This window comes from Pleurodeles waltl, chromosome 3_1, assembly GCF_031143425.1.
Source record: "Pleurodeles waltl isolate 20211129_DDA chromosome 3_1, aPleWal1.hap1.20221129, whole genome shotgun sequence".
NCBI lineage: Eukaryota > Metazoa > Chordata > Amphibia > Caudata > Salamandridae > Pleurodeles > Pleurodeles waltl.
Window position 1 is genome coordinate 1,682,656,362 of NC_090440.1, and position 24,149 is coordinate 1,682,680,510.

A 24,149-nucleotide genomic window follows, 5' to 3' on the forward strand; every position below is an offset into this window, starting at 1 on the left:
CCTTGGGCTTCTTCAGTAGTGTGTTGACTTCTACATGTTTCCATATTTCTGGGAAGGTGGCTGATTCGAAGGAGCTGTTGATGGTGTTGCAGAGGTGGGGAGCGATGATGCTGCTTGCCTTGTTGAAAATGTGGTGGGGGCAGGGGTCTGCTGGGGATCCGGAGTGGATGGAGGCCATGGTGTGTGCAATGTCATCTTTGTTGGCGGGGGTCCTGGTGTGAAGGAGGTTCGTGTTGCTCGGGGGTTTCGGTATGAGGGGGTCTGTGGGCAGATTGGGTTTGAAGCTGTTGTGGATTTCTTCTATCTTGCTGCGGAAATGGGTGACGAGGGAGTTGCAGAACTCTTGTGTAGGGGGGATTAGTTGGAGAAGGTCCTGGGGTTTGAGAGGTCTCGGATGATGCCGAAGAGTTCTTTACTGTTGTGGGCGTTGTTATCTATGCAGTTTTTGAAGTGGGCCCTTTTAGCGGTGCGGATCAGCTGGTGATGCTTGCGGATGGACTCCTTGAGTGCGGTGTGGTTGTGTTTTGTGGGATCCAGACGCAGGGCCTTCTCTCCTTTGGCATTCTCGTTTGGAGATTTGTAAATCAGGTGTGAACCAGTTGGGATTGGTGCTGTGCAGAGTGTTTGAGTTTTTTTTTGAGCGGTGTAAGGGTGTTGGAACAGTCTGCTAACCAGTGATGCAGGATGGTAGCGCCTTTGTCGGGGTGCGTGGTTACAGGCGGTGAGGTCTGGGCGAGGGTGGAGATCAGTTCTTCTGTTGAGATTTTGCTCCAGTTGCGTCGGGGGTGGGGGGTGCGGTGGTGGTGAGTAGCTGGTTTCTGGTAGGAGAAGTGGATGCAGCGGTGGTCTGTCCAGCCAAGTTTGGTGGTGTGGCTGAAGGAGACGTGGTTGTTGGCAGCGAAGATGGGGGTCGAGTGTGCGGCCCGCGGTGTGAGTGGGTGAGGTGACGAGTTGTTTGAAACAGAGTTTGGCGAGGTTGTCCAGGCGTGGTTTGTGTTGATGTCGTTGTTGTTATCAAGATGGAAATTCAGATCACCGAGGAGAATGTAATCTGCTGAGGTGAGGGCCTGGGCGCTGACGATGTCGGTGATGGTGTTGTAGAATTGTGCTCGGTGGCCCGGAGGTCTGTAGATCAGTGTTCCTTTGAGGGTGGTGTTGGCGTTGACGTGGATGTTGAAGTGAAGGTGTTCAGCTGAGGTTAGTGCGTTGTGGGCGCTGGTTGAGACTTTGATGGTGCTTTTGTGGACTATGGCGATTCCCCCTCCTGGCTCATTGGTGCGGTCTCTCCTGGTGATCTTGTAGCCTTCAGGGATGGCAATGTCGGGTTCGGAGGCCGAGTTCATCCAGGTTTAGGTGAGGAAGGCGATGTCCGGTGATATGGAGGTCAGCAGGTCCCAAAGTTCGATAGTCTGTTTGTGGATGGAGCGAGTGTTGAGTAGGATGCAGTTAAGGTGGTTGTTGGCGGGTCTGTCGTGGCGCTTTAGGGTGCAGGTATAATGGCAGGTGAAGGTCCTTTGGTGGTCCTAGGAGAGGACTGGAAACAGGTGGAGGTGCGTCCTGGGTTTAGGGCGTGGAGGTCGCTGGTGGTGTAACGGTGTCTGGTAGTGTGGGGGGGGGAGGGTGAGGGCCAGGGGGACTGGCGCTGGGTGCGGTCCAGGCGTTGACGGGCTTGCCTCTGAGCACCTCCGGCGCACTCACGCAGAGACCGCCATTAAGAAGGGAGGAGGGAGGGAGGAGCAGCTGGGAGGTGCGAGGGGAACAGCGAATGGGGGTGTGTGGGGGGTGGGGCCGCAGGGAGGCAGCGGCAGGGAGTCTGAGGATCGCCTCTTAGAGCCGCTGGAGGAGCGCACAAGAAGGCATAATAAAAGCAATGGCAAACAGTCACAAAAATACAAAAGGCACAATAAAAATGACGGCAAACAGTCACAAAAATACAGTGAACCAAAGCACAAGTCTAGGGGCGCTTACCTGCAGCCCACTAGACACCAGGGATGAGGCGCAGGCGGGTGCCTGCAGGTGGAGGAGGGCCTCGAACACGTGGAGCAGCAGCGTGGGTGGGGTTCAGGGAACACGGGCACAGCTAGGTGGTGCTGCGGGAGTGGGGGAGCGAGCTCTTGACCAAAAGCATATTCAATTGTGAAGCACTGATGAAGTATTTGACGTAAAACTTAACATATGGGATGCCCTAGGCCACGGTACAAAGCAAAAGCAGTTAAGAGAGGTGATATCACTGTTCACACATCTGCTTTTGTGAGAGAGCAAAAATATAAGTTAGACCTGAAAGAAGAGGTTTGAGAGTTAGAAATCAAGCAAAAGGCCAAATGTTTGAGGCCTTCCTTCTGTGAACTAAGCATTGCAAGGAAGGAAGTGGAAGCCCCATTGTAGTTAAATTTAATGGACAGAAACAAGTTTATTCTGAAAAGGTGAAAAAGATGACATGCTATGGGCATAAAAAAAAAAAGAAAAAAATCAACAAAAAAAAATCAGGCAAGCTAGAACTCCGCACTACATATGATCAATTGCACATGTCTGATTTTGCCCAACATCAGATTTTAGCATCCTTTTGGCAGCATTTTTGCAACTGTATTCCAGTCTCTATGAAGCAGACTTGTGTGGCCCCCTGCTGGCAAGATGAAAGATGAATATTGATCTTGGGGGTGCAGGGGTAAGTGCGGGAGAGAGTGCATCATCTTTCCCACAATCCCTTGTAATTTATTTGATGTCCTGGATGACCCTTTTTTTTAAGCAAAAGCCTGTGATGTAGTTAAAATGCACAGAATAACAAAACACTGTTTCCCCAACAGGTTACCAAACTTGTTTTATAAAATGTTTATACTGATCCCACTTCTTACCAAAGTCTTTAATGTTTTTTTTACAGCGACAGGGGAAACAACAACGTAACTTTACCAATAAAGACTAAAAATAATGTGGCTCACACAAGCCAACTGCTCTTGTGAATAGCGGCGTTAACAGTTCCATGAAAATCCCTAAGACCAGAATTAAAAATATATGGCTGATCATCGACTGGAGACCATATGAGGTTGGCTTTCGATGTTTTTGACAAGGCTACACAGACAAAAACCCAAATGCTTCTCTCATAAAAAGCAAAAACTGCATTTGATAGTTAACGGAGACCACCGCTGCAAAACCCCAGAGGAAATTCAGGTCTGGGCCCAGAATGCTCTCTTTTATCATATCAAACTTTATACATCCTTCTACCAAACGGAACCTACCATCTTATCTATGTTTTCACTTTGCAAATGGAATCACAAATAAAGAAGAGCATATCAAATCAGAAAACCACAGGTTACACATGAATGAGTCTCACATAAAGTGTTTTGCAGATAATATATTGATTCATCTCACACTACTGGTTCCTGCTCTGCAGGAAGAGCTGCATACTTTCCATGCAGTTCCTATCTTGACAAAGAGCTAATATGGAAATATTGCAGCAGTATGGAAATGAGTGGGCTCTACCAAGCTTGGACTTCCTAAGGGTAACCTTTTCTTCCACTACCAACAAAAGTTGCAATTGTAATATTCCACCCTTGTCATTGAGATTGACTAAAGGTTTGCACAGATACGGTAAGCTCACAATTTTCATGTGTATTTTCATGGGTATGCAGGATAAACTGTGTAAAAATGAATTTTAAGCACAGATTGCTATACTTGAGCAAGAGCCCTCCTACTCCTGCTCCCGGCTGAAACCATTAAGAATGTCCGGAAGAAACTGTGGAACTCTATATGGGCAATTGCCTCCAAACGTTGCTAAATTGGTGCTACGTAAGCCTCCTCCCGTGGGTGGGCCTGAGGTACTTGAAGTCAGCACTTTCATCTATACTGACAGCATGACTGATACCAGTTCCTACATGGTTTCTTAGTTCATAGATAAACCTTGGTGTAGATTGGAACAGGAGATGTGTAAAGTGCTTTTGAGTTATCTATCGCCACTCCCATAGTCTTTGGGATCTCTTGACAAAGAACCTAAAACCCCACTTTGCCTAGCTTGTGACAGTACCACATGGAGGCAATGTTGTCTGCGAGGACCTGTACCAGCCTATCCTTGATGGATGGCAGGAAGGCATCAAGGGCCAGATAGACTACCCAAAGCTCCTAAAGGTTCAGATGAAACTAGCTGTCCACCAGCGTCGAGAGACCTCCCAAGTGACCATAAGGAACAATAGAAAATAATTCAAACTCATTCTTGATTGCATTTAGCAGGGGGAAAATTCATGAGAAGGCGGCACAATGTTTCATAACATAATTTGGGTGTTGAAGGACAGGATATTTATGAAAGCACTGCAGACTTGCCCTTGGGGTGAACTTGGAAAGTTTGGGATGTTTATTAAACACCTGTAAAAATAACAAAAGTGCATTCTGGACCATGTAGGCTGTGGTTTTAGAATGCCACAAGCGTTCAGCCTGCATACAATATAAGTATGATATTGTGGGGAATTATGTAGGACAATGGCATTTGTCTACACACTTGATTTAGGAGATCTGTCAAGAGTCAATGTAAATGAATCAGTTGGTCAGGTGCACAAACAACGTGAAAGGCAGACAAAGCTGACAAATGATTATAGTATGGCAACTGCAGAAGAAATGGAAGTGCAGCTGCATGTGAAAAGGAAATAACAGGTGACAGACTGGCAATAAGTGTGGGTGTGTTAAAGGCCATAAAGAGAATAATATGAGCAAACATGGTTTAAAAAGAGGTTTGAGTAAAGGGGCTGCCAAGAATTAAGATAAAATGTTATATGTGCCCTAACACTGCACATACATCCAGCAGTGTGACATACACCAGAAATTCTGTGTACCTCAACTGTAGCAAGAAAAAGCACTAAACTATGTGCATGATGAGTAAGGTGCAGTACATGGAAAATGGTGGTGAGGAGTTGACAAAGGTTTTCCTACAAATAGGGAAGAACAAGTTACATATCTTCGGTAATTAATTATCTGGTAGGGACATATTCTAGTTGCAGATTCCTTACCATAGAATTTCCCCCAGGCGTCAGTCTGGATCAGAAGATTGTTCTGGAGTAGTACCCCTGCGCGCCGTTAGGTGACGTCAATTGACTTCTAGTCCGTCACTGGCGCTGTGTTCACCGCATATGATATCGCAAGTCCTATACAGGCACCACACCAATGTGCTGACAACAGTTCTTTTCTTTCCGTGCCAGCATACGTGCAGATCCGGAGAAGAGTTGCCCATACAGTCATTTTTTGACTGGACTTTTGTTGAAGCTTATTGACAGTCTGGTGCGTCGAGATGTCGTCAAGGATGGCCATATTCAAGCCCTGTGACTCCTGTCACTGGATGATGTCTGTGATAGATCCGCACCTCGTGTCTCTTTGGTGTTTGGAGCACAACCACAATCCGAAGTCATGCTTTGCGTTCCTCCTCGTCTAGGTCGAGAGGAAGGTCCGGAGACCGCTTGCAGGGCCCAAGTGGGCTGGGGGAAATTCTAAGGTAAGGAATCTGCAACTAGAAGTCTTGATCAGATAGTTATAGAGGTATATGAAGATAATGTGATTAGGACAGACTGAGATGGTTTTAGGTGTGAAAATATTAGTTGTGTAGGCTGACTCAGTGCCCCCTAGTACTCTTGCGGAAACAGAGTTTGCATAAGCATTTGGAGATTAAATGAGGCAACGGATGTAAAAAGCCATCAATCACAGATGTTAAGGCAATAGTAATAAAAAATGTTTCGGGATTTTGAGTAATGGGATGTATGAGGTGGCAAGAATGACTTATTTGCTGTGAGGAGATAAACTATCGGACTGGAGGTACAAGAGAGTTTTGGGGCTAGTATTATATCCCAATGCCACAAATCAAGTGATATTGGTCTCAAAGTCAATGGAGGGAGAGGACATGGTGAAGAGGTTTCTGAAGGTACTTAGGAATGATCTTGGTTTTTTATCCAAAGCTGAACATAAAATAGTACTGGTGAAACGATCCAACCCAGTGATGCATCTCATAAGGAAGCCGTTGAGGAAATAACTAGAGACACTGTTAAAGGGTGATGTGACTTAAGAAACTGAAGGCTTCAAGTGGATAGCACCCATAGGTTTGAAGCCCAAGTGGGTGGCAGAAGACTGAGAATGTTTGTAGATCTCACAAATCTGACCAAGAAAATCCGAATGGACAAAGTCCTGAATATACGCAAGACATCAGTGGTTTTGGGGTGGGCAAGTGTGCTTGCAGTGACAGACTTATCATCAGCCTATTCTTGAAGTCAATATGCAGAAAATTCTAGACAATGTAGATTTAAGTTATTCCCTTACAGACATTTAGATTTGTGAGAACGCTGCTTAGCTTAGTGTCTGCATTGTTCTTAAACGGGGGCAGAGAGGTTTTGATGTGTTCATATTCTTCAACGTTACATTTTAAGCATTTTGACCTACAGCATGCAAGACTATGATATGTTGTTGGCTAAGGCTTTGGAGATGTTAGGGAGTAGAGGCATGTCGATTCACAAAAAGATCAATTTCACAGTAGCTCTAGTTTGGGTGCCTGCTTAGGGAATTAAGAAAGACGTCTGGTCAGCTTTAGGATTGTGTAGTGCTTTTCTGAGATTGTCAAAGTGTTTGTGACGAACGTGAGCAAGTTAAGGTCCACAATCAAGAAGGGTGCTTTGTTCCATTGGGCTGAGGAGAATCTGTGGGTTTTGAGAGGGTCGAGGAAAGCATGACCAAAGCTTTAGCATGAAGTCACTTTGATGTGAAGAAAAGCAACCCTATTTTGACCACTGGCGCGAGTCTCAATGGGCTAAGGGCCAAGCAATCACAGGTAGAAAATGGACATGAATTTGTGATTTCTTTGAGGAACATAATCTATTACTCAGTTATTGAGCAAAAGATTTTAGGAAGCAGTTGGGCACTTCATCAATTCAAGTTTTTCTTATAAAATGTACCTTTTATTGAACTGTCAGATCATTAGCCTTTAGTTCAAGTATTTTCATGCAAAGGTTTAAACAGAGCTACTCCCAGTATTTCCCAGTGGTTAGAGGAGGTGTGGGAGTATGATTCACATGTTGCACTATGCTCCTGGGTCCAAGAACAGAGGCTATTGTGGTTACCCCTAAGTTGGAGAGAAGGTGTGTAAATGGATGTAGGCAAATGCACATATGACAAGTGGGTAAGAGAGATGGCGTTAAGTGATTTCTTAAAAGATACATTTTATCAGTCCAATCTATTTCCCCCAATCAAACCACGTTGCTCACCAAATAAACCATGAGAATAAGAGATACAGACACATGGCTTTGGTGCATGTAGTAGATCTGAAGATGGTGTTACAGATGTGTTGTGGGACCACTGCACTGTACCCAATACTGTTACAGGGAAATCAACTTTTCAAAGATAAACCAGGAAATCCGTTTTTCAGATATTAAACAGAACCTTACCGGGTTTAAAAAATATCAGTGGCATGGATGAATTCTAACAAATGCGGGGGGATGTTAGGGGACTCTAAAGACAAGACTGGAGAGTAACAGAAAAAGTAAAAGATATGATATGGAGAAATGCACTAAATCTGGAACATGGCAGTATGAGGAGATGGGTATGTAAGGAGTCTCAGATGAGGAAAAACGTGCTGTCTTGTTACACTAAACCTGTTGCAAATTGTTAAGTGTTTATTGGAATAAAATGATAGGAAATTGTGAGCTGAGGGGTTGTTAAAGGGTACTAATTTTTCAGGAGGGCTAAGATTGCTTCTGGTCCACTATCACTGTGTAAACGCTTGGTGGTGCTGTTCCTAACATCTTATTAAACTAGGACTTTAACCTACACTTTGTTTGGATGGTCTATAGCTTAAGAGAAGGCTTATGGTAATACACCTGAAAGTTAACAACTTAGACCCAACACAAGCAAACCCTTTCCTATTTGTACATAGACTCAACCACATTACTTATGAAACTAAAAAAATGAGTTACAGTAGGAGGGATACTAATCTGATTGGGAACTTCTTTCAGAACTGGACCCCTGAACTCAAAATATTGAAAAAAAGAAGAGTTAAAGATTATGGATACCCTGCAAGAGAATTATGATAACATGGGTTTGCTAAAAGTCTGGAGCAAGGCAAATCATATTGCTCTGAAATAAACATCATATTCAATTGAACATCACAATTCTTAAGATGTGGTCATGTAAAGTTAGGCACAAAGAAGAATGAAAATATGACAGAAATAAATTATAATTGTTTCCACATAGGTCATCATATTGCTATGTGTCATTGATGTTGCGCCTCCTCCTCTAAAAGGATTTCAGCAAAGGATCTAAACCCAATTAAAGTCTCAATGTTCGATTAATTACTCAAGCACCAAAATCTAACTGAAAATAAAGCCAAAGAAAATAAATAATCTTACAAATTTTGAAGCATCACATCAAGATTACAATTTCTAACACAGATTTCTCTTTGTGAGGATACTTAACTGCTTATTTATTATAAAGAAATAATATAGGCGCTGTTCACAGATCTTCACAAATCTGACCTAATAAGTTATGATACACATAGAAAGGTGCATTAGCTCTACTTAGTACAAGACAAAAATATTGGGACACATAAAAAGTGAGGAAGACTTTTGGATTTTAGGGTCAAAAGACTGCTATCTTTGCGAAGAAGATAGAATAAATTATGCATACAGAAAAATTCCAAAAACTGCGTATCAACTCTTACCTTTGGTGGCTTGAACGGATAATCCGATGAAAAAGTGATATCCAAAAAGAAGACCCCTCCTTCATATACAGAACCTGGTGGCCCAAGTATGGTAGATCGCCATTCATAAATGTTATCTCCCTTTGGACCAGCGCTATTTAAATGACAAGACAGAGAAACATGAAAGTCCTCTATCCTTTATAGCCAGAGATTCAATGCATTTTTTCATAACAAAGTAAGAATATTACAACAGATAAAGCTTACCAGCTTCATTCAATATGCCAACTTCTTGCCTATTTAATAAGCATTCAACAGTTCTATCAAAACAGTGATATCCATACTAACAGTACATTAACACAAAAAGTGCTAATCCTTGAAACTTTTGCATACATCACTATTGATAAACTCTTCATTAATCAGTGAATTTACATGTATAGTTTTACTAATCCTTGACTCTTAACTAAAAGCTACCACTATGAAAACCACTGTGATGAAATCTCACAAGTGGGATTTGGCCAACCTGAAACGAATGCCTCCGGTGCAACATGGGGACTGGGCTGGCTGTGTGGGTCCATCCATTCCACCCTACATCCTTGTTTATCCCACCTGTGCTGTGTGTTGCAGTGAAGCAGGCAGGATTTGTTCCTTCTGGGGACACCTCCACCCCTGCTTGTCTCGAGTATGTTGACTTTCAAGGTTCTTGAGTGTCAGCTAAAATCCGCCACCCACCAGGCCTATACTATACTCATGGAACAATGCCACAAATTTGATAGTGTGGAACAAGAGTATCACCCAGAAGTTTCTGTTGTATGATTTTAAAGATTCAGGTACATGAAGCAACAAATATTTTAAAAGATGGGATATAAAAGGGATAAGTACACTGAATACATCTGCAGTTTTGGAGGAATTATGTTATTTCGGCAACACATGATTAAATATGGACTAGAGATGACTGTATTCTTTAAGCACTTTAACCTGCAGACGTTAGCTCACCTCATCACCAATGAAAGCACACATTCAGCCGTGAACTATTCTAAGATTTGGTGACTACAGGTTCAGTAAAATTGCTGGCCCACAAGTGCTTCAAGCAAGTGAAAAGTTGCTCTTTTCACCCTTCCCATAGCCAGTGAAAAAATAATAAGCCAGTTATGAGACCTGTGGCGGCATGCTTGTGACCATCAACATGGCATATGACAGACTAATAGCAAATCAGGGATGTTGTCAATTTTATATCACCGCACTTTTGCAAACACTTCTTTACAAACCAGTTTATTAACGCTTGTGGGTTTGGAATAATAATTTAACTCCCTTCATGCAGATTGCCCATTCACTTCTAGGCATGTCTTAAATACATTAATACTGCAACTAGGTAGTTCTAGTTAGGATCTAGTTTCTATAGAAAAAGTTTTTTCTTTAATTGCCTGTATCTTTGGTGCCAGCTGAAGAATCTTCACAAAATTTTCCAAAGAAAATTGCCAGCCACGTCAACTGCTGTCTGGAAAGTTTTGGGGGTGATCTGTCAACCAGGGGCCAAGAAAAATAGGGGGGTCCCAAAACGCATTTTCCCAATTAATTTTTCCATAAGGATTTTGAACAGTGACAGCACCGAAAGCACTGGACGGAATTACACCAAATTTGGCAGAAAGCAACCTTTTTGTTATTTGGTGTAAATCCATTCAGTAGGTTTTGAGAAGTTAAAGATTTTTTTTTTTTTTTTTATATATAGGGACGCAAAGGATTTGCAACCCCTCCAGATCTTGTGCTGAGATCGGATTGTCTGTCAACAATTCATCAAGGAAGTGTTGGCAGCCATGTTGGGACTGAGTCCCAGAAATAAGGTTAAAAATAAGGAAAAGGGGCCAGTGTAGAGACACCCGGACCCCTTAGCTCTGCTGCTGGGACCCCCCCACCCAGGGCTAAAAAGCACGTTTTAAAAAACGATTTGCAGTTGAATTGTGATGGGGTCGCGAATCCATGGTAAGAATAAAAAAAAAAAAATACAAAAAAAAAAGTGAGCCTGCGAATCGTCATTCAGTCCCATGGACATTGTTATTCGTAATGCGGATGAGGGGCAGCCCCGTGATTCGCCACCTCCCAAAAAGCACAGATTTAATTGAAAGGGGGCTGGACGGGGGGGCATTTGCTTAAATCTTTGCAGGGCTACAAACCATGGACCACCACCTCCCTGAGACATTGAGTAACATGAGTGGGAGGGGGAAGCGGGCACCACCTCCCCGGGGCTATTTTCATGACAGCAGGGCCACCCCTTGAGGAGTCACCGGTGGCCCTAGGGACCGCCCCTACCCCCCCGTCCACCCCACCCCCCCTGTCCACCCCACACCCCGCCCGCCCCCAGGACATAGCTGTTTGTGGTGGCCTGGCTGCAGCTTCACAGATGACACCAAGCCACAGCAAATTCATCCGAGCAGAGCACACTATCAGAGCAGAGGCTTCCTCTGGCTGCCTGCCCGCGGAGATGCAGGCAGGGAGACAGAGGAAACAATTGCTCTCACAGAGAGAGAGCTGCTTTTACAGTCCCCTCTCTGACAGCAATGCATGCTGGCTACTGCAGTAGGTGGGGAGCCAGCTGGGACTGTGGGGGCCTTCAGGCTCCCCGCACTGTCCCCAACACTGAGATTGGGTGCCCTGGGGGGTACACAGGTCACATGGCCATGCCCCAGGCGATAGGGTCCCCGGGAAAGAGATCGGCCCTGGGGTGGGGGGCCACAAGGCACGCCTTCCACAAAAAAAAAAATAATAATAATTAGGCCGCTCCCAAGGGGATGGGGTCCCCGGGGTCAATATCGGCCTAGGGAGGTGGGGCAGGGGGTCAGCAGCCCCCCACCCTACAAAAAAATTAGACCAGGCCTCTGGAATGGGGTCCTCTGTGCAGAGATCAGGATGGGGAAGGGGGCCAACCCCAGTCATGCATGGCTGAAGGCATGCCCTCACCATGCACTGCTAATTACCCCACAAATTACGGCATGCATGTCATTTTTGATAACATCATTGATAATATCAATGTAATATCTGCAGTCAAAGTTTTGACGAAAAAACTGTGTATGGCAGGGGTGCGACTTATTGGCTTTGGGAACGAGTTATAGTTACTTGAGATAACTAACTATAACTCGTGAACTTCTATGGTTTGGTACAGTTAAAATGTTAGCCTAACTATAACGTTCCTGTAACTTTTGTTTTTTTAAGTGACTATTTGCATATATATGTCATAGGAGCAAAAATGGCTTAAAGAAGACATGGAACTCAATTCCCTGAAATGCCAGGGGTAGAGGAAGTGACAACACATACCCTTTGACCTCCACTTCCAGTCACATACACACAAATTCACACTTACATACACTCTCACATAAACATACTCTCACCCACAAGAATGCATGCATCATACATTTTTTTACTTACCTCAGCTGCCATGAAAGGGCATATTCCTGCTAACTGTACTCCATTTTATTACACTAATAATGAATAATATATTATTCACTATTACTGTGATAAAAAAATTTGACAGAAAACGAAGAGAGTGGCTGTAAGGACGAGCTACCACTGTGATCCTGCCACTATATTCACCACCTGTGAGGCCAGGGGTCACAAAGGCAGTGCCAGGGGTAGCAAAAGGCAAGTCTGGGGGTTGCAGCTGTGACCAATGGTGGCCCCCAAATGATGTCCATGAAAGAAGACCGTGCACTGGCAATTCTGAGAGTTATATATCTATTAAAACATTAGCAAATATAATACTGCTTCAAAGGAAAATGCTACGGGTTTTCATTTGTAAATAACAACGTGTTTGCATATTTCATAAACCCACTACATATGCATTTTCCTGAAAGGGAATACAAATTCTATATCAGGACCGGAGGCTTCAGATTATGCTTTTCTTTCATTTAACTGCAAACACAGCAGCCAATAACAAAGTGAAAAAGTAAACACTACATTACCCTTGAGCCATGAACAGTGCAGGAAAGTGCCCTCATTCTTGGCATGGTTGCCCCCATGTTCTGCCTGTTGTCAGTGTGTTTGACCGTGTTTACTGGGATCCTGCTAACCAGGACCCCAGTGATTATGCTCTCTCCCTTGTAACTTGGTAAATGTACCTTTTTCTTCCCACAGTTGGCATACTGATCCCCTCATGCAAGTCCTTAGTATATGGTATCTAAATGCCCAGGGCACTCGGGTACCAGTTGATCCCTATGGGCTGCAGCAGTTATCCTCCCACCAATAGGGAACCCAAGCAAAGAGTTGTGCAGGTCTGCCATTGCAGTCTGCATGAAATGGGTGCATGCAACAGTTTTCACTACAGGTCACTGCACCGGAACACTTTAAGTCACCCCTATGGTAGGCCCTCCCAGCCCAGAGGGCAGGGTGCAGAGACCTGTATGTGAGGGCACCCCTGCACTAGCAGAGGTGCCCCCACAAACTCCAGGCCCATTTTCCTAGTTGTTGCGAGTCCGGGGACACCATATTACGCATGTACTGGACATAGGTCTCTAAGATATGTCCAGCTACATAATGGTAACTCAGAATCTGGGCATGTTTGGTATCAAACATATCTGAATCATACCACAATACTGATCCAAGTATTGGAAGTATGATTCCATGCACTCTGGGGGCTCCTTAGAGGACGCCTAGCATTGCTACCACCAGTCCTTCCTGTTTGCCGGGAAGCCCAAGCTGCTGTCACCCCTCAGACAGGTTTCTGCCCTCCTGCTGCTTGATCTGATCAAGCCCAAGAAGGCAGAACAAAGGATTTCCTTTGGGAGAAGGAGGTAACACCCTCTTCCTTTGGAAATAGGTGTCACTGGCTTGGGAGGGGTAGCCTCCCCAAGCCACTGGTATGCTTTGAAGGGCACATTTGGTGCCCTCTGTGCATAAACCAGTCCACACCGGTTCAGGCACCCCCCCCCCTGCTGTGGCATGAAACTGGACAATGGAAAGGGGAGTGACCACCCTGTCCATCACCACCCCAATGGTGGTACTCAAAGCTCCTCCAGAGGGTCCCTGGGTTCAGCCATCTTGTTTCCAAGGTTGGCAGGGAACTCTGGGAGCATCCGAGTAGCCAGGCCAGGCAGGTGACGTCTGAGCCCACTCCTGCTAGGTGCTTACCTAGCTAGGTGACCAATCCCCCTTTAAAGGCTATTTAGGGTCTCCCTCTTTGGTGGGTCCTCAGATTCGGCTTGTAAGATTCCAGCAGGATTCCTCTGAAACCTCCACTTTGACTTCTGACCACTGAAACTGCGACTCTTCTGCAACTTTTTTTTTCACAGTTCCTGCCAGCTTTGAAACATTTCCCCAGCTGCGCATCCCCAGAAGACAGCAACTCATCAGCCCGCACAAGAAGGCGGCGTGAAGGGGTCACACCCCTGCATCCGCAGGCACCTGCTGCAACAACGACTGGCTGCGTGGATCTCCTCTCATCCTGAGCTGCCTGGATCCTGCATCGCTGGTCGTTTTCCGGAGTAGTCCTCTTGGACCTCTCTGTCAGCTGTCCAACTTTGGTGGATGTAAGCCCTTGCCTCCCTACGCATGACAGTAACAAGTCTCGTTTGCATCTCCTCCAAGGGATCTTCAGGTGACGTGTAGCTCCAGTCCCTAGCACTCCTTCCTGCAACGCCAGCCATCTGTGTGGTCTCCTGTGGTGTGGGATCCCTTTTTGTAGTGCTGCGTGGGCTCCTTCTGCAACTTCTGTGCCCCCATCCTGTGGGACTTCTGTGGGTGCTGCCTCAGATTCTGTGGGTCCGCTGTGTCGCTGAGGGTCCCCTGTGGCTCTCCCTCCTGGGTTGAGTCCATCTGAGCTTTGCTGGTCCCCAGCAGCACCACTTTTCCACTAACCGCAAGTTTGCCTTTGCCAAGGCTTATTGGTGGAATTCCTGCACAAACACCAGTCTGCAATCTTCACTCCAGCGTGGGACATCTTCTGCATCCATCAGGAACTCTTCTCCAGCTCCAGGGCTGCAGTGCGGACCTGTTCTTCACCATCAACTAACTTCTGGAAGTACAGCTGGGTGGGTAGTAGCACCTACTCCTCCTGGACTCCACTGTGACTTCTTGACTTGGTCCCCTCTCTCCACAGATCCTCTTCTCCAGGAATCTACTGCTGGTTTCTTGCAGTCTTGTCTGGGTGTCTTCTTTTTCCTCCTTTTAGGTGGTTTGGGGAAATTATAGTTATTTACTCCTGCTTTCCTGGTCGCTGGGTGATATTGTGTTACTTACCTCTGTGGTTTTCTAGTACTCCCCTCTACCCATTCCACTTAGCTAGGTGGGGGTCCTGTGTTCGGATTTCATTTTTTTAGTATATGGTTTGGGCTCCCCCTAGGGTCACTATTGGTTATTGCTATTTGCACTGTTTTCTAACCTTTTCTATGCCTATTACTGTTTACTAGTGTATACAGTTAGTGTACTACTTACCTCCTACTGGACGGTTGGCCTTCTGGTACTTTGTGGCATTTTTTGTACAACTGAGTGTTTTCCTTCATGTGTGTAAGTGCTGTGTGACTACAGTGGTTTTGCATGAGCTTTGCATGTCTCCTAGATAAGCCTTGCTCATCCACAGCTACCTATATAGAGCCTGGCTTCTAGACACTGCCTTCACTTCACTAATAGGGGATATCTGGACCTTAGGTACCCACCACACACCAGGACAGCTTCCTACAAACACCCTTTATATGACCCAACAATCAGGATCCATCAGTTCCTATCAAGTCCAGAAATCAGACAGTCCTTCCTCTTTCTTTGCTGCTTACACAGATTTATTTACCATTGTTTTGGTTTCGACGCAGCATTCTATGCCTTTAGGTGCCACTGTTTTTCTGCGAAGTGTTTTTGGCCTTCGCACCCACTATCGCACACCAGAATACACTGTTTTTAGCCGGTTGGAGCAACTGTGCTCCCTTTTGCATCTGGCCCCACCCCCACACCTAATCATCACTTTAACCTTTACATAATTTACCTCTGCTCAAGAGCTCTGCCTTAGAAATATGGCTCGTCAATATCCAGATGATGATCAATATTGGGAATATGTTGAGGGGTCCAATAAGCGACCTATGGAAGAGTGCCTAGGGGAAGCTTTTGACTTCCATGTGCAAGAGTTGATTAATAAGGCGTTGGTAAGAGCTCTTTGCCCCTTTGCTCAGCCCATTTTCTATTTTGGCATACGGACGTTGGCCCAGGCATAGGGTCACCGGACCCTGTAGAAGTTAACACATCAGAGCTAGCCCCTCTCATAGAGAGCCCTTTGAAAAAACAATTGAGTCTGTCCTTCTTGATCACAGATATCGATCTTCCACAATCTAGGGAGCTTCCACATATCTGGTCAAGATAATCAGAATAAGACAGACGATTCAACTTTATCTGTAATTACACCAGCCAGTGGCAAACCAAAGTGAAAATCTTGCAACACAGGTAAGTCCTCCTCCCTTTCAGATTGAGAACTTTCATTTTAACTTTGATAATATTGTCATCCTAGATCATCAGAATGGACCCCATTCCAAGAGACAGCTGACTATGTCCAGACATGACTAAGAAAAGAGTTTGAAAAAGAGGTACGCAATACTCTGAGATCTGAATGCCCTCAACCTTCGCTGCCCCAGAACTGGAACCTAGCATGGCCACTTTTCTTAAAAAGTATGCTAAAGACCCAAGAAAGGGAACTGAAAAGGCCTGGCGTGGGTGCCAGGACAAACTGCTGGATTTATCAGGACCACTCACTAAAATCCTAGATTTAGCAGTCCAAGCAAAAGAATCTCATGTAGTGGTAATACCGGACGTTCTCCTGGAGTGGTCTCAACGAGTTATATGCCTGCTGGGGAATGCCAACTGCGCCATTTCCACAGAACTGTGTAAGTCTCTACTTATTCAGGTTGATACCAAACTAGCTCCTTTGGATGCTGGGCAATCTGCTAATGGTCTCTTGTTTGGAGACAAATTTGTCAACGACTTAGTCAAATATGTGGCCATTTTTACTGCTTTAGACAGGGCCCAGATATCAATCAAAAAAGTGGCCCTTTTAACAGGGCTGGACGCTTTAGAGGTCATGGGTCAGGGTGTGGTATTCTCCAGACCTCTAGGTCCTATTAGCCCAACAGAGGTAGAGGAGCTTCCAGTTTTTCGGCTCCACCAGTTTCTACCCCTTTCACAATCGAGGAGGCTGAGGACGTGGTTACAGAGGCTACTCCAGGGGAGGATAATCCAACCTAAGACACCTCTTATTTAGATAACCATTATTCCCTGGGGGGATAGGACAGCTTTGGAAGGTAGAGTGAGTTTGTTGGCACACAACTGGCATAACATCTCTTCTTCAAAAGAAGGCGATTGGCCAATCTCATCCTCACCCCAAGGGCTTCGGAAGTACGATATTTCTAGTTCAGAAGAAAGGCAGGGGCTCTCGCCTAGTGCTCAATTGGCATCACTTCAATTCTTGTACTGTCTACAGACATTTCAAGATGGAGGGTAGTCACCTCCTAAGAGATCTACTGCAAGAATGAGATTGGATGGTGCGTCTAGATCTCAGGGAATCTCAGTTCTGCTGTTTGGTCTATCCTCAACCCCTTGGAGTTTCACCAAGACTGCATGTCAAGTAATCTTCTCCATCTTTCTTAGACAATTCAGCTACTTCAGGACCTAGGATTTGCCATAAACAGTGAAAACATTCTTCTGATTCCTACCCAAAAAATAGACTTTCTAGGTTTTGAGAGAGATTCTGTTTCAGTGCAGCTCAAATTCCCGTTGACAAAGAGACTAGCCATCAAGAAGGAGTTGGGGAAAGCATTGTCAGCTCCTTCGATTTCATTGAGAGTACTTGCCCGTGTGGTAGGCCTCCTAGCTTCTTGCATCCAGATCATATTTCCAGGCCCCTCATATTTTTGGGCCCTACCATGTCTGAAAATTCTTCATGTTCGTAGGTGTCTTTCCTTTTCGGAACAGATCTCTCTGTCTTGGGACGCCAGAGTGTAAATCCATTGATGAGTGACTCATATGGACTCTTGGAACGGGAGAGACATTTTCACCTCAGTTCTAGAGGTGGTCATAGGGTCGGATGCCAGCAGATGAGGCTGGGGTGCAAGATGTGGGTAGGTGGAGACGGAGGGGCAGATGATACTTGGAGGAACTCCAATACCATATTAACTGACTTGAACTTCTTGCTGGTTTGTTTGAAGTGAAAACACTTTCTCCTCATGATCCAAAATGCTGTATCCTTCTGAAGATGGACATTTCGAAAATGAGATATATCAATAAGCTGGTGTTTACTCATTCCCGACTTTTGGTAGAGATAACCAAGGATTTCTGGCATTTATGCCCAAGTCATTAGATTTCAGAAACAGTAGTATATATTCGGCAAAGTCACTGTCGTGGTGGATTGGAGGTCTTGATATCTTCGAGATTCAAGCAACTGGAGACTTCACCCTTGTGCTTTTCAGTTTCTAAATCATCATGCATTTCTCCCGGTTCTTGATGATTCCCACGTTTGTCAACAGTCGGTGGAAATAATCTTAGTAACCCCATATTGAAGGCACAATCGCCGTTCCCTATAGTGATGGCTCTGTGTTGTGCTCCTCCAGGTCAGATCATGTCGTCCCCAGACCTTCTATTAGACCCAATGGGGTTCCCTTATCCGCTAATTCAGAAAGGACAGTTGTCCATCACGGAATGGAGACTCTTGGGGGATTTAAACAAGTCTCGGATTTTTCAGACCACACTAGGCTCTCCCTCAATCCCTGGCCCCTAGTATGCATAAGCGATATGCCTCAGCCTGGAAACAATGCAAATGATAGCCAACTTTTTACCCTGCTTAGCCTCTCAGGGTTTAGCATATCGAACAGTTAATAACCTTTGCTCTGTTATCTCAGCACAGCATCCTCAGATAGATGTATAACAAGTGGGTGAGCACCCCATGAAATGTAAGCTTTAACAGGGTGTACGCATGGTAAGATTGCCTCTTTCCAAATAATCCACCCTGTGGGATGTTATTTTGGCAATAAATGTTTGCATTCTTGGCCTTCTAATGAAGATCTTTCCAGAAAGCAAATATCGGCCAAACTGACTATCATGCTTTGTTTAATTTCTTGTTGAAGTCAGTATGATGTCAAGGCTCTGGATATTGCAGGTAGAGTATTTACTCCCACCAGAGTCGCCTTCTGTATTTCCAAGCATACAAAATGCAATTCAAAATGTATCAGTTACCCAGGTTTTGTGGATAATTTCAAACTGTGTGTTGTCACATGTATTAAAGTTTATGAAGATGTAAATTGTAAGTTGCATAGAGAACAAGCTGGCCAACTGCTGATTTCGCTGCAAAAGCCTTCTGGCACAGTTTCTTCTGCTGCTCAAGCGCATTGGGTCAGATGGATTTCGGGAGAGGATGGTATTGATACTTCTGTTTTTAGGGGTCATTCGGGGAGAAGAGCTAAGGCTTCTAAGGCCTTTACTGCGGGGTCTTGATTGGAAGGTATGACTGCTGCCGATTGGTCACTGGATTCTACTTTCAAGTTGTTTTTATCATAAATCCATTGTTAATGTAGCATCTGAAGTGATTGTACAGCTTTAAACAAGCATACTCCGAAGCCTACAGACCTGACATAGAATAAAACATTTTCTAGCATTTGTGTCAAGAATTGTCAATTCTGTTAAGGACACAGGGAAAAGGATTATCCCACCCAGAGAGGTTGATCAATGTTCGTGCATTTCATGACACGTGCTATTTAACTTTAATGATTCTGTTTTTCCCCACGCTCTGTATTGACGATTTGGAGTCATGAAGTGGGAATGTTACAACAATTCTTTCTCTTCTCAGACACAAAGAACAAGTTACTTACCTTCGGTAACGCTTTTTCTGGTGGATACAATAGCTACCTGTGGATTCCTCACCTTATGAATTCACCCATGCGCCAGCATCCGACGGAAAATCTTCCCAGCTCTCCACGTCGACGAGGACGTCGCGATTGCACGGCTCCACGTGACTCCGTCTGACGTCACCGTGCCAATAAGAGGTACTCGCCGGCGTGATGACGTCAGTTTCACCCATTTGTTACGTGCCTTTGAGGCGAACAGGTGAGAACCAACCCCACAATAACTCCAATAAATACATATATACATAAAACTTCCAAGATGCAATATAATCAAAACCATCATTTATATATACAGGAAAAAAAAGATCAATATATACATACACCTATACAACCACATGTGTTAGTGTGTAACCAGACAGGCAGCGGGGAGGCGGATGGGACTGTGAGGAATCCACAGGTAGCTATTGTATCCACCAGAAAAAGCGTTACCGAAGGTAAGTAACTTGTTCTTCTGATGGATACAACTACCTGTGGATTCCTCACCTTATGAATAGAGTCCCAGAGCAGTAGCGCACTCGGAGGTGGGAGCCTGCCTCGTTACACCAAGAAGTTCTGCAATACAGATTGCGTAAAATGTCCGTCCCTCCTAATCTCCGAATCTAAGCAGAAATGCTTTGCGAAGGTGTGGAGAGACGCCCAAGTTGCTGCCTTGTAAATGTCTACCACTGGAACCCTTCTTGCCAGGGCCGAAGTAGCGGACTTAGCCCTTAGCGGTGGAATCTACTCCGATACCCTCAGGGGGAACTTTCTTTGCCAACGAGTAGCAAATCTTAATACAAAAAATTACCCACCTGGAGTTTGTTCTTTTATGGACTGCTCTGCCCTTCCTCTCTCCAATATACCCCACGAACAGCTGGTCCGCCAGGCAAAAGTCTTTCAACCCTTCAATATAAAAACTAAGCGCCCTTTTAGGGTCCAAAAGGTGGAGTCTCTCTTCCTCCTTCGAGGGGTGAGGAAGAGGGTAGAAAGATGGAAGGTTAATGGTCTGACCTATATGAAAAGGAGTGACAACTTTTGGCAGGAAAGCCGCCCTGGTTTTCAACACCACTTTATCAGGGAAAAACAAGGTAAAGTGGGGTTCAACAGAAAGAGCTTGGAGCTCACTAACCCGCCTAGCCGAGGTTATAGCTACAAGAAAAACTGTTTTATGCACCAGAAACCTTAACGGGCATGAGTGCATGGGCTCAAAAGGTGACCCCATTAAAAAGGTTAAAACAAGATTTAGGTCCCACTGAGGTACATGAAAACGAGTGGGACGAAACCTATTAACTAAACCCTTCAAAAACCTAATCACAATAGACGATTTAAACAATGAGGGCTGATCTGGGATGCAAAGAAAGGCTGACAGAGCAGCCAAATAACCCTTAACTATAGCCACTGCACAACCCTTCTTTGCTAAATCTAAAGCAAATAATACAATTTCAGAAAGGTGGGTCCTCAAAGGATCAATATGCTTTTCTCCACACCAAACCACGGATTTTGCCCACCTGCCGGCATAAATGGCCTTAGTGGAGTGTTGCCTGGCCGATAAAATAACATCCACTACATCTGGTGGGAGAGAAAAGGAACTCAGGTTGCACCAGTCAATCTCCAGGCATGAAGGTGCAGGCTCTGGAGCTGGGGAAGAAGAACGTGCCCCTGCGACTGCGGAAGGAGGTCTGCCCTGAGAGGGAGACTGAGCAGAGGGCACAGCGAGAGTTGGAGAAGGTCAGTGTACCACACCCTTCTTGGCCAATCCGGGGCTATCAAAATGACCTGGGCCCGATCTTGGCGAATCTTCCTCAGAACCCGAGGGATCAAGGATATAGGGGCAAATGCGTAAAGCAAATGTTTGCACCAACCGATCTGAAACGCATCCCCCAAAGCTCCTTGCGCCGGATACTGGAGGATGCAGAATGACGGGCAGTGCGCGTTCTCCCGAGTGGCGAACAGATCTATCATTGTAGGGTGCCAGATCCGAATGTCGACGCCACTTGTGATCGGCCGAAAAATGCCAACAGTGTCCGCACGTACATTGAGCACTCCAGCCAGATGATTCGCTATCAAGCAAATCCGATGGTCCTGAAGCCAGGACCAGAGACGCAGAGCTACTCAGCAGAGAAGATACGACCCTACTCCTCCCTGCTTGTTTATATACCACGTCGCTGTAGTGTTGTCCGTCAGGACCGGAACTGACTGACCACGAAGGGACGAGAGGAAGGCCTTGAAAGCCAAACGTATCGCCCGCAATTCTAACTGATTTATGTGAAAAGTCTGTTCCACTGGAGACCAACGACCCTTGATCTCCAGGACCCCCGGATGAGCACACTGGAACACTGGAATAACATTTGAATAACTTTGGAATAAACGCCTAAATGTCCTGAATCCAACGAGGCGGAGGAGAGGCCCAATTCAATATTGTATCCAGTACTGCCCCTATGAACACGAGGCGTTGAGAGGGCTCCAGGTGAGATTTGGGTGTATTTATCGAAAAACCCAGACCGAACAACAACTGAATTGTCATCTGCAAGTGACGCAACACAAGCTCTGGAGACGAGGCTTTGATCATCCAGATAAGGGAATACCGATATCCCTTTCCTTCTGAGACTTGCTGCCACCACTGCCATTACCTTTGTGAAGACTCGCAGTGCTGAAGTAAGACCAAGTGGAAGGACCGCAAACTGGTAGTGTTGCGACCCCACCACAGACCGGAGATACTTCCTGTGCGACTTGAGTATAGGGATATGAAAGTAAGCATCCTGCAAGTCGACAGACACCCTCCAATCCTCTCTGTTCAACGCCAGAAGTACCTGTGCCAGAGTCAGCATCTTGAATTTTTCCTGTTTGAGGAACAAATTCAAAATCTTCAGGTCTAGAATGGGTCTCAAACGACCGTCCTTCTTGGGGATCTGGAAGTATCTTGAATAACAACCCTGACCCCTTTCCTGCTCTGGAACCAACCCCACAGCACCTTTTGACAATAGGATCTGAACCTCCTGCTGCAACAACAGGAGATGGTCTTCTGAGCAAAATGAGGGACGGGGAGAGATAGGAGGAGGAATCTCCTGAAAAGGGAGAGCATATCCTTTTCTCACAATGTTTAGAACCCATGAGTCTGATGTAACTAACTCCCACTCGTGGAGAAAAAGACATAATCTTCCCCCTACAGGAGAAGTATGGTCGATAAAGGGTAGAAAACTAGGGCTGCCTCCCTTGCTGTTGTCCTCCAAAGGAAGACGATGATACAGGATGCTGCTGGGTGGCCCCTCCAGTCCTAACCCTTCCCGCCCTCTAAAGGATCGATTTGGGAGGCTGCTGGACTGTGGACTGGGGTCTCCCACGGTAAACAGTTCCACGCCCAAACCCCCTGAACCTCCGAAAGGAGCTGAAAGGGGTAACAGAAGAGGCTTGCAGACCCAAAGACTTTGCTGTGGCCCGACTATCTTTAAAGCGCTCTGGGGCAGAGTCTGCTTTATCACCAACAAGCTTTTCCCCCATCAAAGAGCAAATCCAAAAAAGTGGTCTGTACATCCTAAGAAAACCCATGGGACCTCAACCAAGCGTGCCTCCTGGTAGTGATAGATGTACCCATTGCCCTGGCCACCGAGTACGTAGAATCCAGACCAGACTGGATTATTTGTTTTGCCGCAGCCTGCGCATCAGATAGGAGTTAACCAAATGGTCTCTGTACATCCTGCTGCAGGTCAGGAACCATAGCCTTTGCGGAGTCCATCAGGGTGTGGACGTATCTACCCAGAACACAGGTAGCATTCGCAGCCTTGACAGCCATGCTGCAAGATGAGAAAGTCTTCTTTGTGGATTGCTCCATCCTTTTGGATTCCCTGTCTGATGGAATCACAGGGAAGGAGCCTGGAGCAGACCGTGTACAGCAGGAGGCCTGAACCACCAAACTCTCCAGGGTAGGATGCTTCAATAAAACCCCAGATCACCTGGCGCCACTCTATATCTTCGTGCTACAGATCTTTGCGCAGCAGGCGACGACACAGGCTTCCTCCAAAGCTCTAATATGGGATCCCTAAGAGCATTGCTTGAACGGAAGCAAAGGATCCGCAGAAATTGAAGAAGGATGCAGGACCTCCGTTAAAATGTTTGTCTTAACCTCTGCAACAGCAATGGAAGATCTAAAAACTCTGCCGCCTTCCTGATCACTGTGTAAAAGGAGGCTGCCTCCTCCGTGAACTCCCCCGGAGAAGACAAGTCCCATTCTGGGGAAGTGTCAAACCCACTGGCCGAATCCAGCCCTCGATATTCTCCCAAGGGCTCCACAATCTCCCCTACCTCCAACAACTGCCTTTGGTACTCTTCCTCTTCTAAGAATCTCAAGGCCTTTCTGCATGACCTCAGTCTAGCCTCCAACCTCGGTGTTGACATAGGATTGGCTGACGTCGATGACACTGGCTTTAACACTGGACGTGGAACAGGAGAGGAAGGTTGACGTTGGTCGAATCCATCACTTGGATCCGGCGCCAGAACGGATCCCAATGTCACTGAGGACACTTGCAGCTCCACCATTGGTGCCGGCTGACGGGGCGATGAAATCAGCGCCATAGGCCTGGAAGGCGACGTCATGGGAACCACAGGGCCTCAAGGCAACGTCATTGGCGCCGGTCCGGCACCCTCAGCCCGATAGAATGGCCTAAACT

At 45.8% G+C, this 24,149-nt stretch overlaps 1 protein-coding gene across 3 annotated transcripts in view; it reads right to left on the reverse strand.

Moving 5' to 3' along the window:
• UBE2E3 (ubiquitin conjugating enzyme E2 E3) overlaps positions 1 to 24,149 on the reverse strand; it is a 181,881-nt gene that overhangs the window by 96,518 nt on the left and 61,214 nt on the right. For all 3 annotated transcript variants that reach the window (XM_069225450.1, XM_069225451.1, XM_069225452.1), the window contains exon 4: positions 8,675 to 8,807. In XM_069225450.1, coding sequence (XP_069081551.1) covers positions 8,675 to 8,807 — 133 coding nt within the window. The remainder of the gene's footprint in view (positions 1 to 8,674; positions 8,808 to 24,149) is intronic.